The sequence below is a fragment of the Danio aesculapii genome, chromosome 2 (genome assembly GCF_903798145.1).
Source record: "Danio aesculapii chromosome 2, fDanAes4.1, whole genome shotgun sequence".
In the NCBI taxonomy this organism is placed as follows: Eukaryota; Metazoa; Chordata; class Actinopteri; order Cypriniformes; family Danionidae; genus Danio; species Danio aesculapii.
Window position 1 is genome coordinate 1,718,489 of NC_079436.1, and position 15,764 is coordinate 1,734,252.

General features: G+C 36.3%; 1 protein-coding gene across 1 annotated transcript in view; it reads right to left on the reverse strand.

Annotated features, from left to right (window-relative positions):
* prkacbb (protein kinase, cAMP-dependent, catalytic, beta b) overlaps positions 1-15,493 on the reverse strand; it is a 30,307-nt gene extending 14,814 nt beyond the window's left edge. The window contains exons 1-2 of the mRNA XM_056470644.1: positions 15,209-15,493; positions 1,958-2,019 (exon numbers count right to left, since the gene is read on the reverse strand). Coding sequence (XP_056326619.1) covers positions 1,958-2,019; positions 15,209-15,254 — 108 coding nt within the window. The 5' untranslated portion in view covers positions 15,255-15,493. The remainder of the gene's footprint in view (positions 1-1,957; positions 2,020-15,208) is intronic.
* Between the last annotated feature and the right edge of the window lie 271 nt (positions 15,494-15,764).

Here is a 15,764-nt window from a genome sequence, read left to right on the forward strand (position 1 = left end):
GTATGTTTGAGAATTAACAATAATAATAGGCTACTAATATTAACCTTTATTTTACAGAAAATAAAGAAAAATCGTGATCTTAAGCAAAAAAAACGTCATTCATTTTGCCGGAATCGTGCAGCCCTAGTTGACAGTCATATATGTGTCCCACGATGCTATAAACACTATTAGGACACATATAGTTCGGTAAAAAGTGAAAATTGGTTGTTTTTGCATTACTTTGAGCAAATTCGTTCTTCTGAATCTAATCCGGATTCTGATTAGATCCTTGCGTGTATTCCAGCGTGGAGAGTGGACATCTGTACCTGCGAGTACATCGTGACGTCTCGGAACGTGCAGCATTAATTCAAGAGGAAAAACTTTAAACCTATCAGCGCGCTCTATTGTGAATGAGGAGTAACTTTATTAATACGCATGATAGCGTCCTGGAAAGTTTTTACCCGTTACAGTGTTCAGATGGCAGAGAGACAATAAAAAACAAGTGGAAGAACAAAAGACATGGCTCGTCAGTGTTGCTTTAATTAATGTGCTGCGACGAAGGTTTTGTTTTTCATTTTCAAAGTGTACAAAGTGCGCCAGAGCCCGAAACTGAAGACGAGACCTGACTTTTACAGGACTGTTTCATTTGGATTTATTTATCATTCCTACTGTTCAATGTAGACAAACTGTCATAGATTATTAACGACGCAAACCCCTCACTGCACGGCAGCTGCAACTTCAGCAAACATCTTAATTCCTGCAGCACGAGGACTTTATGATTGTTTATGAGTGTCAAAAGTCACGGATCTGTTCGGCTAAAATATTTGACTGTGTGTCACTGCATATCAAACAACTAAAACGATATAACTAAAGAAATGTGAGAGCGAGAGCGCTCGCTGAACAGCGCATCATCAATTACGTAAGCGTGCCCAGGCACGAATGTAATGTGTGTGCGGGCCGTCTGGGGAGAAGCGCGCTTTGGCCTGGCTCAAGGCAACTGTACATAGTGTGAGTACATCCTAAGATGGTGCTGATAAGTGAAATGGAGCTCTCGGGAATATCATAAAGAAATCATGAATAAAAATGCGTTGTTGCCTTGGTAATGAAAGCATAATGTAAACAGAAGTAATCAATACTTTAAAAGTGCTCAATTATTAAGATGTGTTGACATAACTATTATCAGAATAATTGGTTGAGACTGTTGAGTTGAGATGTAAAATAGAAAAGGGGAAATTTAAGCTTTTTATTTTCTTAAGTAATTTATTTAAACATACAATTTTCAAAATGCCCTACTTTTATTTCATTAATCCCTGCTGAAAAATCCAGCTTAAACCAGCCTAGGCTGGTTGGCTAGTTTTAGAGGGGTTTTGGCCATTTCCAGGCTGGTTTTCAGCCATTTCCAGCCTGGTCTTAGCTGGTCAGGCTGGAAAATGACCAGCTAAATCCAGCTAAAACCAGCTTGACCAGCCTGGTTTAAGCTGGACATAGCTGGTTTAGGCTGGGCTCCCAGCCTGACTAGGCTGGTCAAGCTGGTTTTAGCTGGTCGTCTCCCAGCCTGACCAGCTAAGACCAGGCTGGAAATGGCTGGAAACCAGCCTGGAAGTGGCCAAAACTCCTCTAAAACCAGGCTGGTCGACCAGCTAAAACCAGCCAACCAGGCCAACCATTTTTCAGCGGGGATGCGAGAGAATGCAAATCTACAGTCATATCAGTGAAGCTGTTGCATTGTTAGGTGTTTGTTACCCAGTAAATATGATTATTGTTTATCGAATTGTTCTGTAGGCACTTTTTTCATACCCAAACCGTGACCCTAAAACCGTGATACATACCGAACTGTGAGCAGATTGAACCATTGCACACCTAATGGCTACCAGTTTTCAACATTTATCAAAGTAGCTTCTTTTGTGTTGAACAGAAGCAAGTGAGTAAATGTTGATTTTTTTTTTGGTGTTGGATGAACTATGCCATTGTTACTCACCTGTTGTGGCGATTCCCATTTTCTCAAGAAATCTTCTTTGGCTTTGGCTAGGAACTCTTTGACTGTGAGGAGGAGTAAAAACAAAAACAAAATGAGTAAAAACCAAGCAAATGATCCACCGTTTGTTAAAGGAACTCAACTAAATGAACAAATATAATCCACATTCAAGACTAAACAGATTAGAAGTACACAAGGGAACATTTTTCTAGCTTGTCACACATTCTAGACATGATAAAAATCAAGCTGTCATGGACATCATGGTGAAAAGATGTTTTTTTTTTTAGTTTAGTTTTTTTGTGAGGCATGCATTTATCATTAACACAAGAGCAAGACATCAACAATCCCACATAAAACACCACAGCAGACTTCAGTTGACCACAGTGATGGAAAAAATTGAAGGCTAATCATTATATTTACTGCGGCTTGTCTTACAGCGGCCGAGAGAACTTACAAAATCGTATTTTTTCCATCACTGAAGTAACCTAATGTAATTGTGATCATACCAAAAGTCTCTACAGATCAGCAAGGATTTTCAGGAACATTCACCCACATGGATGGGATGATGAAGAATCAGACAGAGAAGAGGAGAGAAGGACAAAGAGAAAGAGAGAGATAAAAGAAAGATTTCCGTCAAACAATCACATAGTTAAGCGGCATGGATTAGATGTGACAAAAGTACAGCTTTAACAACACTAGACAATGCAAACGCTGAGAAAAAGAGACACAGGTTTAGCACTTAATAACACAAGTATGATGACTGCTGGAGACAACCTGAGGGAAAACATCATGGTTTATTACAAGATTGCAAAAACGCTGAAGAGTTTGATTTGTTTTATGCAATAGTAAAACACGGTTGTTCACTTTCAGAAGATCTAATGATGCTTTCTTTTCCCTGAAATAATATGACCCATACAGTTGAAGTCTGAACTATCAGCCCCCCTGCATATTCCCCAATTTCTGTTAAAAGAGAGAAGATTCTCACCACACTTCTAATCACAATAGTTTTAATAACTCATTTCTAATAGCTCATTTCTTTCTCTTTGCCATGATGACAGTAAATAATATTAGACTAGATATTCTTCAAGACACTAGTATTCAGCTTTAAGTGACATTTAAAGGCTTAACTAGGGTAATTAGGGTAAAGTTAGGGTAATTAGGCAAGTCATTGTTTAACAGTGGTTTGTTCTGGAGATCAGTGGTCTTCAACCACCAGGCCACAGACCTATATCGGTCCGTGGCGACATCTACCAATTTGGCATCGTACGATGTCTAATGTGAAACATCGCGATGGCCGATGCCATCGTCATCATAGGCAGAGGTAAACTAATTTAGTTATGAATAATTAATTCATAATGAATTTACTATTTGTAGCCTACCAGTGAACTACCTGACCTGCATGGTCGTTGTTTTACCCATAAGCAAATCATCAAGTAAGTAATGTTACACACAAATTACCACCTGTCTATCAATTTTTCCGCGGGACTCTGGCATGAATAGGCAGAGTGATCTGTGTCATTATAATGGTGTCCAGAAACTTGGTCGGTAAAAAAAGGTGTAAAACCAACAGCATGGTTTCTGCTACATTCATTCGTCTGTGGCGGGGCGCCACACCAAAAGTCATCCAGCCACGGCTACATTACAGCTTCTCATTCAAAACATTCAGTTGTTTTTTTAAAATAGCGGGTTATAATCGCACCAAAAACGCATTAAAAGATAAGTAAATTATAACAGCGCAAACTTCTGTAATCGTAGTAGTGCTGTGCGTTTGTTTAACCCTTAAAGGTGACGTGCTGACAGACTGACTGACAGGTGCGTGATGCATGACGTAGCTTTCAGTTATGATGAACACAGTTTTCATAATTATATTTTATTTATAGATAAAGGTCTGTGGTTCTGCATACAATGACTTTATCTTGCTGGAGTTTATTGCCGTTTTACTTAATGCCGCTCTGTAGGTCTGTTGTAGGTTGCTAGGTGACCATTAACCATTTTCTTAACAAGGCAGTGTTTGTAAATAATTTGATCATTAGTCTACTGAAATGTGTACATTCCATACTAGCTGAAGCTGATCGGTCAGTTATTGTCAAGTGACTCACAGTGCACATCTGGAAACTGCAACTGTGTCACGCCGCTTGTGTGCGCAAGTCACACAGCACCACTGAAAATAAAGAACTTGTGCGAACTCTAGAAAAGACTCAATATGCGAACGGCCCCTAAAAGGCTGCCATCATACGCGATCTCCAGCTGGGGATCTTCTTGCACAGACATGGTGGATTCAGCTGATTTGTTGAGTTTTGGCTGTTTGTGGGTCCTACACTGGGCCTTTTCCTCTTAGCAAAGAGGAATAAAAATTTCAAAATAAAAACTCGTTCAGACTCAGATAATATATAACAAATAAAACAGAAATTAATCATGATTTTTTGTGAGGCCCGATACCAATTGATCCACAGACCAGTACCGGTCCGCAGCACGGTGGTTGAGGACCACTGCTTTAGAAGAGTGAAATACATCCAGCACCTTTAAATAGTGGTATAGAATGGCAAAACACTGTAAAATCCCAGGAAAACAGAAATGTTTTGTAGAAGCATATGATAAACAATATTTGGTATTCAAAGCAAAACCAAAGTGCAACTCTGAAAAAAATAAAAATTAAAAAAAGATTAATTGGATTTACTCATTCGTGGCCCAGTGGTTGAGGACCACTGCTGGAGACAATCCAAAACAAAATGTTGTTGAGTAGTGCAATAATGATATTTCTTAAGCTGTGTTCACACCAGATGCGGCACATGCAAATAAATCGCTCAATTCACGTGTAAATAGACGCCTGAACAGTTTACTCGCTTCATTCACGCGTCAATTTGCTTCACACAGACATGGATTCGCTTCATGGGCAGGGCTTCTGTCTCCCCGGTGAATCTAGCTTCGTTGCTAAAAGGTTAACATGGATTTTATTGAGAAATTAGCTGTGTTTTTTGTGCTTTAGGAAGGATGAAAAACAGCGTAGATTCGTTCAGCGCCATGTCTGAGCCCACTAGATCCTTTCAGAGGAAACTCCTCCAGAAACTATACCTGGATAATGGAGGTTTTCAACAAAATGTTGGTTAAGGGGGCTAATAATATTGACCTTAACATGTTTTTTTTTTTTTAATTAAGAACTGCTTTTATTCTAGCCAAAATATAACAAATATTATTAAATATTTTTTATTATAAAAAATATATTATAGGAAATACTGTGAAAAATTCCTGAATCTTTTAAACATCATTTGGGAAATATTTGATAAAGGAGGACACAGGAGGGCAAATAATTTTGACTTCAACTATATTAGTTCTAACATTTTTAGTTCTAACATATTTCTTTAATACCACACAGCCCTAACAGCTAGCTTGTGTCATTCTGACTGTTTGAAGCTTTCTGCCACAGCAAACGTCTGCAGGAGGATCTTCTCACGGTCTCATCCTTTTATGGTATGTTCTTCTTCACAAGTATGCGACGGCCTGGAATGAACCATTTCGAAAAATACAACCGCTTAAGATTATGGTTCTAGACTTAAGGTTAAAAGTGTGCGAGTTTTGAAATCAGTTCACAATTATGCCACCAATTTATAATAATGTTGTACAGAAAAACATTTAAATAGATCTATTTTAGATCAAATTGGGAAGTGCCTCAAACCTTTGATGTCCACAGTAGGAAAAGCAAATACTGTGGCAGTCAATGGTTACAGGTTTTTCTGATGTTTTCACGGTCAGTGGTACCAAAATAATAATTCGTACCACATTAATAACAGTTAACTGCGATTCAAAAGAGAATCACAATGCCATCAAACTATTTCAGAATCGACGCATAATTATTTCTTAATTTATAATGCATTAATTTATTGTTCCATCCTTATTTATTAACTAATTAACGTGTGCTGCAACACTGGTAACCCTCAGTTTAAAAAAAAATAATTATTATTTTAAGCTTCTTAAATTTGATAAGAACAATAATTAGCTTAATTTTTGTCAGGAGGTATACAAAATCAAAACAAGAGCCTGTGCATTTAACATACACATATATCTGCCTACATACATATGTAATAGAAAGAAAATAAATTATAAAATTAGATCATTTTAATCAAATAGTGTGCTCATTTAGTAACAAAACAACCATTAATGAACCAAATTATAAATTAAACATGTAAAATTGAGACATTTGAGCTAAACAATATACATTTAAGTCAATGTTCCACTTTAAATACTCTGGCTTTACAGTTTGATGTTGTCTATAATTAATGTAATTATTATTAGAACATGATTTTGTAATGTTTTACTACAAGTGTATTGCTATTTGGATTTTCTGTCAGCTTTGAACATCGTTAAATTAAGCATTAGTTATGCTCATCTGTGTTTATCTCTGAACACAGTTTTGACTGACACTGATTGACATGTAGGAATTTTTTAACGATACACCACCATACTTAACTTAATTACCTTTTATCTGCAGGCTAACTGTTGTGTAACCTGCTCCACCAGTCAAACAACCTTAAAACTAGGGCTGGACGACACTAGAAAAATATGTGATGTTGTTGAGTAGTGCAATAATGATATTTCTTAAGCTGTGTTCACACCAGATGCGGCACAAGCAAATAAATCGCGCAATTCACGTGTAAATAGACATCTGAACAGTTTACTCGCTTCATTCACGCGTCAAATTTGCTTCACAATAGATGTGGATTCGCTTCATGGGCAGGGCTTCGGTCTCCCCAGTGAATCTAGCTTCGTTGCTAAATGGTTAACATGGATATTATTGAGAAATTAGCTGTGTTTTTTGTGCTTTAGGAAGGATGAAAAACAGCGTAGATTCGTTCAGCGCCATGTCTGAGCCCACTAGATCCTTTCAGAGGAAACTCCTACAGAAACTATACCTGGATAATGGAGGTTTTCAGCAGTAATTCAGACTGAGCCGAGCCCAGTTTGATCAACTGTTGTCCAGTGTCAGCAGGAGGATTTCCCCTTATGACACCACCACAGGTGCTACGTCATAATCACGCCTCTACAAGAGCAAGCTCCTGATTGGTTAATGCGGTGTGAATGTCTGCTGAAGTTCAGACGTACCAACTCAAGCGATTCGGGTGTCAAACACGCAATGCAATCAGCTTACGCAGCTTTATTCGTGCAAATCGCGTCATTTGCAAGAATCAGGCAGGATGTCTATTCACTTCTTTGCATTGACTTAACATGTAAATCACTCATGCTTGATGCTTTATACACATCTGATGTGGAAGCACCATTTTAATATAACATTTCCCTTTAAAAATGCTCTGTATTATTCATTTATTTAATGATTTTAAAACAAACTGGTAAAGATATTTTTTGATCTAATTAATTCCCATTCAGACTAAAAAGCTGCGTCAAGGTGCAAACATTTAGTCTTTAAAACACTGTGAATGAGTAAAAACCTTCACAGATATTTGGACTCTGATTGGCTGTTGTCATTTTACCGCCATTAGTGTTTATTTTCAGCTCTGGGTTCAGCTTTTGGGTCGCTCCAGCCAATAGCAGAACCGAAACTACTGGGAAGGCGGAGCTAACAATACTATGGCCCCATATGATTGGTCGAATTTAGATAAACAACCAATGCAAAAGTCTGCGATATGAATATTGCATATATTATTAGTACAATATCGATAATTAAGATATATTGTGCAGCCTTATTTAGACGGTACTTAAATATCCAAAACATGCAAATGCACAGCTAAAATCATCAGCATGAACGTAATAGACTGATTATTTTAGCTGCACCCAAGTATTTTAAGCAGATGTAAAGTTCACACCAGATGTAGGCTCATCATATGGAGCAGTGCATCTTGGGTAGATGTTTTACTCTTAAACTAACCGTGCTGATTGCAGTTTATAGCATTGAGCTTTTCAAATCTACTAATTACTCTTATCCCCTGAAAATGACAAGCTGTTCACGTCAATGACTAAAGCTAAGTGTACTTAGGCTTGGAAAGATCTTCATAGTAGCAAGATTACAGGTGACTGGTGTGTGTGTGTGTGTGTGTGTGTGTGTGTGTGTGCGCTGTAGAGGAAAAAAAATCACCACTCTGCTAGTCTCAGAGAGAATTTTACTGTTTATACCAGAAGTATTCAAGCATCTAAAATACTTTTAATTTAAAGTGGACCTATTATGCCCCTTTTTACAAGATGTAAAATAAGTCTGTGACGTCCTCAAAGTGTGTGTTTAAGGTTCAAGCTCAAAATACCACACAAATAATGTTTTAAAACTCTTTGAAACTGACCCTTTCAGGCTTTGCTTCGAATTGTGTTGTTTTGGTGACTGTCACTTTAAATGCAAATGACATTGTTCTCTTTTTAAAATAGGGCGGAGCTACAAACACCTTTGAATCAGTATAGCAGCAGATTCAAATCAAGACTAATGTTATCTATCCACACCGACATTATCATCAGCAGCTCAAACCCTCTAATGGCTAATGGACAGACGGCTGCTTCTCACTAAGGGCTGCTGTTTATGCTAATGAGGGAGAGATGGGCACTAGTGGGCGGGGCTTTCCCCCTCTGATGTACAAAGGGAGAATGTCTACCTAATCAAAGTTAGTAAATAACGCAAAAGATACAACAAAAATATCATATCAGGATACAAGTAATCACATATCCTGATGACAATACACAACTATTAACAATATAGTTCCATTTCTGAAAAATCAATCGATTAATGATTTTTCATATATCTTGATCACATCTACAGGGCTATTTTTTTACGTTTTAAAGTATTTACTCAAAAATGCATTAATTCATTTTGGAATCATATTTTTATTTCATTTCTATCTTCAGGGCATCTGTTTGATTAAGAATGTAGAAATTTAAAATAAATAGTAATATACACTTTAAATACTAAATGACTGCAGGTCCAACATAAAAATGTATATATGTATGTATGTATGTATGTATGTATGTGTATATATATATATATATATATATATATATATATATATATATATATATATATATAAAAATGAAAAAAAATATTACTACCATAAACAATGTATTAAGTGACACCTCGATTAAATATGACAAGCTTTTTATTTTGTCTACAGTTTATTTATTTATATATTTTTATTTTCAATATTTGTGACCATGACTTCTCAGTCATAAGGGTCTATTTTATGAGATTTAATCATCATCAAAAAATTAATAAAATTAAACAAATATTAAAAAAATCGTTTACAAAGTTTTCCAAAAAGTAAGAGTTGATATATTTATAATGGGAAATGTACAGAGTGTCTTTATGGAGAGGATGTTTACTGAGGGTAATTAATGATATTAGTAAGGGCCTGCAGAGCAGTGTAAAATTAAAAATGTAAAGCATAAACGATTTAATTTTACATAGCTACTGATAATATAATGCAAACATGATTAGTGATTTAAACTACTATTTAAATGTACAGTGCACACATTTATTTACACACATGAATACAACAAGCTGAGTCAACTATCCCTTTAGACCAATCTGAACTGTTTTACATGGTCAGGCTCAAACACGAGCCACTTTTGTTAGCAGATGTTTGATTATTAGGACATATTTAATGTATTACAATTACAAAAACAAAACATTTAGGTGATTTTAAAACAAAATACACAACTTATAGTTTTTTAATCTAGAAATAATAACTGTATTACATAATTTCATAACAAAAACTATTATTATTTAAGATAGCCTTTAACACTCTCACATTAGTATTTTTTATTTTTGGATTTGTGTATTCAATTTTACTAGTTAGCATCCATCTGGATGTTACTATAATATGCATTTACATCAATCAAAACATGTAGCAACCTGCACTCATGCACATTCCCTATGCATGTACAAACTCATGCAACTCAAGCTGCTGCTGCAGTCAAATGTGCACAAGATGACCAGAGTCGAAAATCTAACATTGTTAAGTGAAATAATAATAATAAATAAATTAATAATAATCAAATAAATAATAACAGAAATCGTAATATTAAAACTCAGAACTTACAATTAACAAAAAAAAAATCAATAAAAATGTAAAATAAATAGAAAAATTGCCCATTTTCCTCACAATTTTAGCACTTTCTTGATTTCCAAGTTTATATCTAACACTTCTGCCATCTTCCCTCTCTGATTTAGTATTTTTATTTTACGACTTTGATTTTGTCCCACAACTGTGAAGACGACAGAAAAGAGAAGACATAATTGTGAGAAGCAACTCAGAAATGTGAGACGGAAGTTCGCAATTATCTTTTTTACTTCATTATCCTGTGGCAGAAACAGGTTTGCATACCAAACCAAGCCCAGCGCAAACAAAATCTCAATATAAATAGATTAGTTTAGAGAGTTTGGTGCAATGCATGACTCATTGGATGATATCAGCAGCATAATTATACTAAAATTCTCCCTTATGTGTTTACATAAAAACAGATATTTATGATTTGAAGAAACACAAATTTTAGAAATAACTACATCATAAAGCTAGTACGTTTCTTGATGAAAACACTCACCTAAATGATTTAAAGGGATAGTTCCAAAAAAGAAAATGTACTCCCTATTTACTACTGGTGTAATGGATCACGATTGATTCGTATGGGTCACAACCCACGGTTCGGAAAACGTGATAAATATATATTTTTTTAATTTTACTAAATTTGTAAAGGTCGTAGAGAGATCGCCTCTCACGTCATTGAAATCACATGTATGAAAGCATTTAGGCTTTCCTGTATAATATAATGATGACAGAAGAAGTTGTGGTGGGTTATTGGGGAGGTGGTGGGTTTCTAAGGTTATTAAAGGTGTTTTCTCTCACTACTCATTTAGCCTGCATTAATGCATTCAGTTTAAGCCGCATGATTAATCATTAAAAGATCGGGATCTCAACACCCACACAACATAAACTATAAATGATGGTGATTAGCATATGTTTATTAATCCATCCAATCGCTGTGTTCAAATCTGTGTTTGAAAAATGCAAATATCAAGAAAGATTCAGTCTTTAGTTTTTTGAGACTTTTTAGTCTTAATCAAGTTACAAACAGTCAATATAGTTTATAGTTCAGATAAAGCCACTGATGTTTATGGTAAAGATTAAAATCACCATCATATGCATTTAACTTGACGCTCAAAAATGGAAGTTGTAGGCAGCAATTACATTATTTAACCTGTAGATGGCGACAACCAGCCATCAAAAACATGCCACTGAATAATTCTTCAAGAATGATCATCTAGCAATGAAACATGAAGACTAATGAGTGAAAAACTGAATCATTTATTGAAAAAATAAATATGGGTTGTACAAATTATACTGTTAGATTTCTACATTTAACGTTATCAGCAACAGTAGAAACAGTGAAATTTTAACTGCACTGAATATTTCACTAATTATTTTTATTCAGCTGATTATTTCTTCATTTATTTTTAATGAAATTACAGCGTCTCAGTTCTGTTTGTTAAAACCAAAAGTGTCTTGCCGTGCTGTTTCTGTAATAAATGTTAAGCAAATTACATTTGACTCCCCTGAAAAATGGTCCAATCTGTGACTACAAAAACTATAATGTGATCCGAACCATGAGACTTGTGATCCGTTACACCAGTGGTTCTCAAACTTTTAAACCAGCGACCCCCAATGTAAGATCGTCAAGAACTCGCGACCCCCCTCTACCAAAGCATATACAAACAATAAAAATAGCTTTAAGCTGTTCACAATGTTTTAACTGTATTTACTATACTATACAAACAGTTACCTGAAAATTCTGTCCCACAGCCTTTACAGTGAATGCTTTAGTTATTTTCATAGCGGACATAGCCAATGGAAGTCTTATCCACTCGTCAATAAGTGTAGATGGTGGATTAACATTCACCACATGTTCAGTAATCAGATGTGCTATTATTTGTAGCTTTAGGTGTTTCTAAAACTAAATCTGTCAGTGTTGTTTTCATTCTCATCTTCAGCGCTTTACATTTTCGCGGTTGTAGCTCCTGTCATCTGAGGACAGGAGGCGTTGACTGAGTGATTGACAGCTTATTTTAACCAATCATTTGTGTTCAGTTCTTAGAGCAGTGGGCCAATAAGAAGAGCGCGAAGGCGGGGATAGCCGTTGAAGGCTTTGTTTACTGCGGCAAGTTGACATGACAACAGTTTTAAACTGTTCCTGAGCGCTGCGTTTCAAGTACAAAGATGCATTCTGCATGAATGTGTCCTAAATACTTTATTAATCAGTAATATCTTTTAAAAAATCTGAAAATATTAGCTTTTATTTGTAATACTGAAAAATATTTATTATAATCACTGAAAATTACACAATTTTTAAATTACTCTCGCGACCCCTTGAAATTATTCTGCGACCCCTGCAGGGGTCACGACCCCCAGTTTGAGAACCACTGCGTTACACCACTATTAATACTCTCTCAAGTGAATTTAAAAGTTTATGAGTTTCTTTTTTGTTCAACAATAAAGAAAATATTGTGAAGATAGAAATCAGTAACCAATGGACTCTTATCACAAGCCTGTTATGACTTGTTTACGGTCATCAGCATGTTAAATCCTTTCAAGTTTTTAATATTTTTATTGTTTCTTAAAAACGTATGAACATTTACATGTATTTATGTATGCATCATCTTTGCTTCAATTGACAAAAAAACGAACATGTGCAAGTGGTTTTTAATGCAGAGTCTATGGGATAGGACAGCAAATTTGATGTTATTCTCTCCTCTGGCTGCCGTCATCAGTCACACACATTTTTTTTTTCCTTTTTCTGAAAGTCTTCACAACATTGTGGCGTTTTTCTTTTATTATTTGAGCAAATAAGATTGTAAAACAATTATTTGTTGCATTCTCCTATTCACTGCACTCCAAGTTTTCCTAACAATGACGAGATCCGCTGCTGAGAAACCCGGGGGTGTGAAAAGGGTCTATAGCTGTGTTTCCATCCAAAGATACTAATTAAATTTGTGCAAAACAGGATTATCACATAAAAGAGGTAAGAATAAAGCAGCGTTTCCATCCAACGAGTCAAAGAGAACAAAACCATCACTTCCTGATTATGGCGCCAAATATCAACAGTAAAAATGGAATTTACTGCAGTAGGAGAAGCTGCGTCAATCTTTGTTTTATTTAATAAATGACTTGCGCCTCAGAAGACAACACCGACACGCAATGAACGCATGGTGACGTTTGGAGACGTGAAACGTGGAGCGCAGACATTCTTGATTCTGGAGGTCATTAATAATATAATAACACTAATACTGAAACGGTTAAGGCGTTTTAGAAAGACCAAAACAACATTTTTATAATCACATGATCTCTTGAAACAAAATCACATGATTTATTTTAATGCAGAATTTGTTTGGTAAAAGTGCATCTTTTCTTATCGAATATGAAGTTTAACCTACTCAGTTATGCGCACGTTTCTTTAGAATCAGAATCAGAAAGAGCTTTATTGCCAGGTATGTTAACACATACGAGGAATTTGTTTTGGTGACAGAGCTTCTACAGTGCAACAGGATAACAGAGACAGGACAAAAAACAGATAATAAATATATTTTCAAAAAATAGAAGTAAGTAGTGAGTGCAAATTTACAAGTGTATGTATGTGTTTATTACTATATACAACATTATATGTGCAGCTGTTAAGTGCAAATTGGCATGTAAGTGTGTGGTTAAATAAGTGTATATGTGTATAAAAGTGTATAGCAAGTAGTGATGTTGGTTCCACAATTATTATCATCAAGTGTTCATGAGATTGATTGCCTGAGGGAAGAAACTGTTTCTGTGTCGGGCTGTTCTGCTGCGCAGTGCTCTGTAGCGTCGACCAGAAGGTAAAAGTTCAAAGAGGCAGTGTGCTGGGTGTGAGGGGTCCAGAGTGATTCTGGCAGCCCTTCTGCTCGCTCTGCATAAGTACAGTTCTTGGGGAGTAGGAAGGGTTGTACCAGTGCATTTGGTGCATTTTTGAAACTTATACGCATCTTGCCATTTCAATAAACCTTTTTTATGCGCATATCCAAAACGTGTATACAAAATAGGTGGATGGAAACATAGCTAATGACTTCAATGGCAGAAAAAACAAATACAATGCAAGTCGATGGCTACTGATGTCCAACATTTTTTTTTAATAAAAAATAAAATAAAACACGTTTGGACGAGTAAACGATGACAGACTTTCAATTTTAGGTGAACTATATCTTTGTAATAACACATGATTTGAAGAAACTAAAATGTGTGGACAACGAATCATTTCTCGACACAAACATTCAGTTATTTAAAAGCATAGTTCACCTAAAAATTAACATTTACTCTCAATTTACACCCCTCGAGTAAATTTATTTTAAATACAGCAATATCAGTTCTAGATATTACACTTATTCATGCTTAACATCTCATAAACAGCCTGAACATTAAGCCAAACAGCCAGCACGTAGCCAAACAACCCAACAATCACTAATCTTCACGTGTATTACAGCAAACCCCCTACAAAACAGCTTATTTGAGCTCTTTTTTCAACAGTTTATCGCATTGCCAACAGCAACAACAGGCGTTTAATTAACTTAATGGCTTGATGTTGTTTACTAGAGGCAGGAGAGACTGCTGTGAACAGGCCCAACACACACACATCTCCCTATATACACGGTTATTCGCTTCAACACAACAACATCAACTCTTCATTCTCATGCACACACTATCTAAAGCCCCAAAAACATATGTGAACGATAAGAGATCGAGTGTTTGTGGCGATACAGCAGAGCTCAGGGCCTCTGACTAGCGAATAGCCTATTAGCCTTTAACCTTCTGACTCTGCTGCATATGCTTGAGGCACAAATACTACAAGCAAACCTACACATTCCCCGTGTTATGGTTTAATTCTGCACAATTATCATGTACATTGACTTATCTGTTAAAACGAGTACAGCGGCTACCATTAGGCCTGGTATGAAGCTAGTTTAACGGTTTCACTCTGCGGTTTCCAGTAGATAAACAACTAATTAATTCATTTAAACGCTTAATAATTTGTCTATGCTTTATATAAGAGATGAATAAAGAGCTGTAAGTTAGTGCGTTTATAATAGTAAAGCTCTCCAGTCCTGCTTAACATTTGCACTCGGTTAAGCAGCTAGCATCATTAGCCGCCGTTAGCTGCAAAGTTAAACAAACACCGCCGTTTTTTAAAGACTTCCTAAAGATATAAATTATATATTAATGTGATTTAAATGTAATGTGATTAATCTCATCTTCTTACCGCTCTCCAGTTCATTGCCTTTCTTGGCGGTCGCTGCGTTTCCCATAGTGCGGGAGACTCTGGCGATCCTCGGCGAGTCCTTGGGAAAAGCTTCCGTGAACTCGACACCTCAGGCCGGGTCTTATCGCGGAGCACCGGGAGTCCGGTAACGGGAGTGATCCCTCTGCGGGGTTTCTGCTTCCGTGCCGCGGATGAGAGCTGTGATCTCCGCCACGGTGATCGCGGAGTCTCTTGACTTTCTCGCCGCGATCTTCACTCGCTAAGCCGGAATCTTCCTCTGTGCTGGAGACCTGGAGGAGGAATAACACTCACACTGCCCCCTGCTGGATCATAACCATTAAAAAATAAATACATGGAGTTAGCTAGCATCCACTGTTAGGCTAATGATCCACAACTTTATTTGTCCTCTCAACCTGATAACTTATTCACGAATTTAACAGATTGTATAGCTGATATTAAAAATTGGATGACTAATAACTTCTTATTATAAAATTCAGATAAAACTAAGGTCTTGCTTATTGGACCTAAAAACCTCACACGCAAAAACCTAGAACAC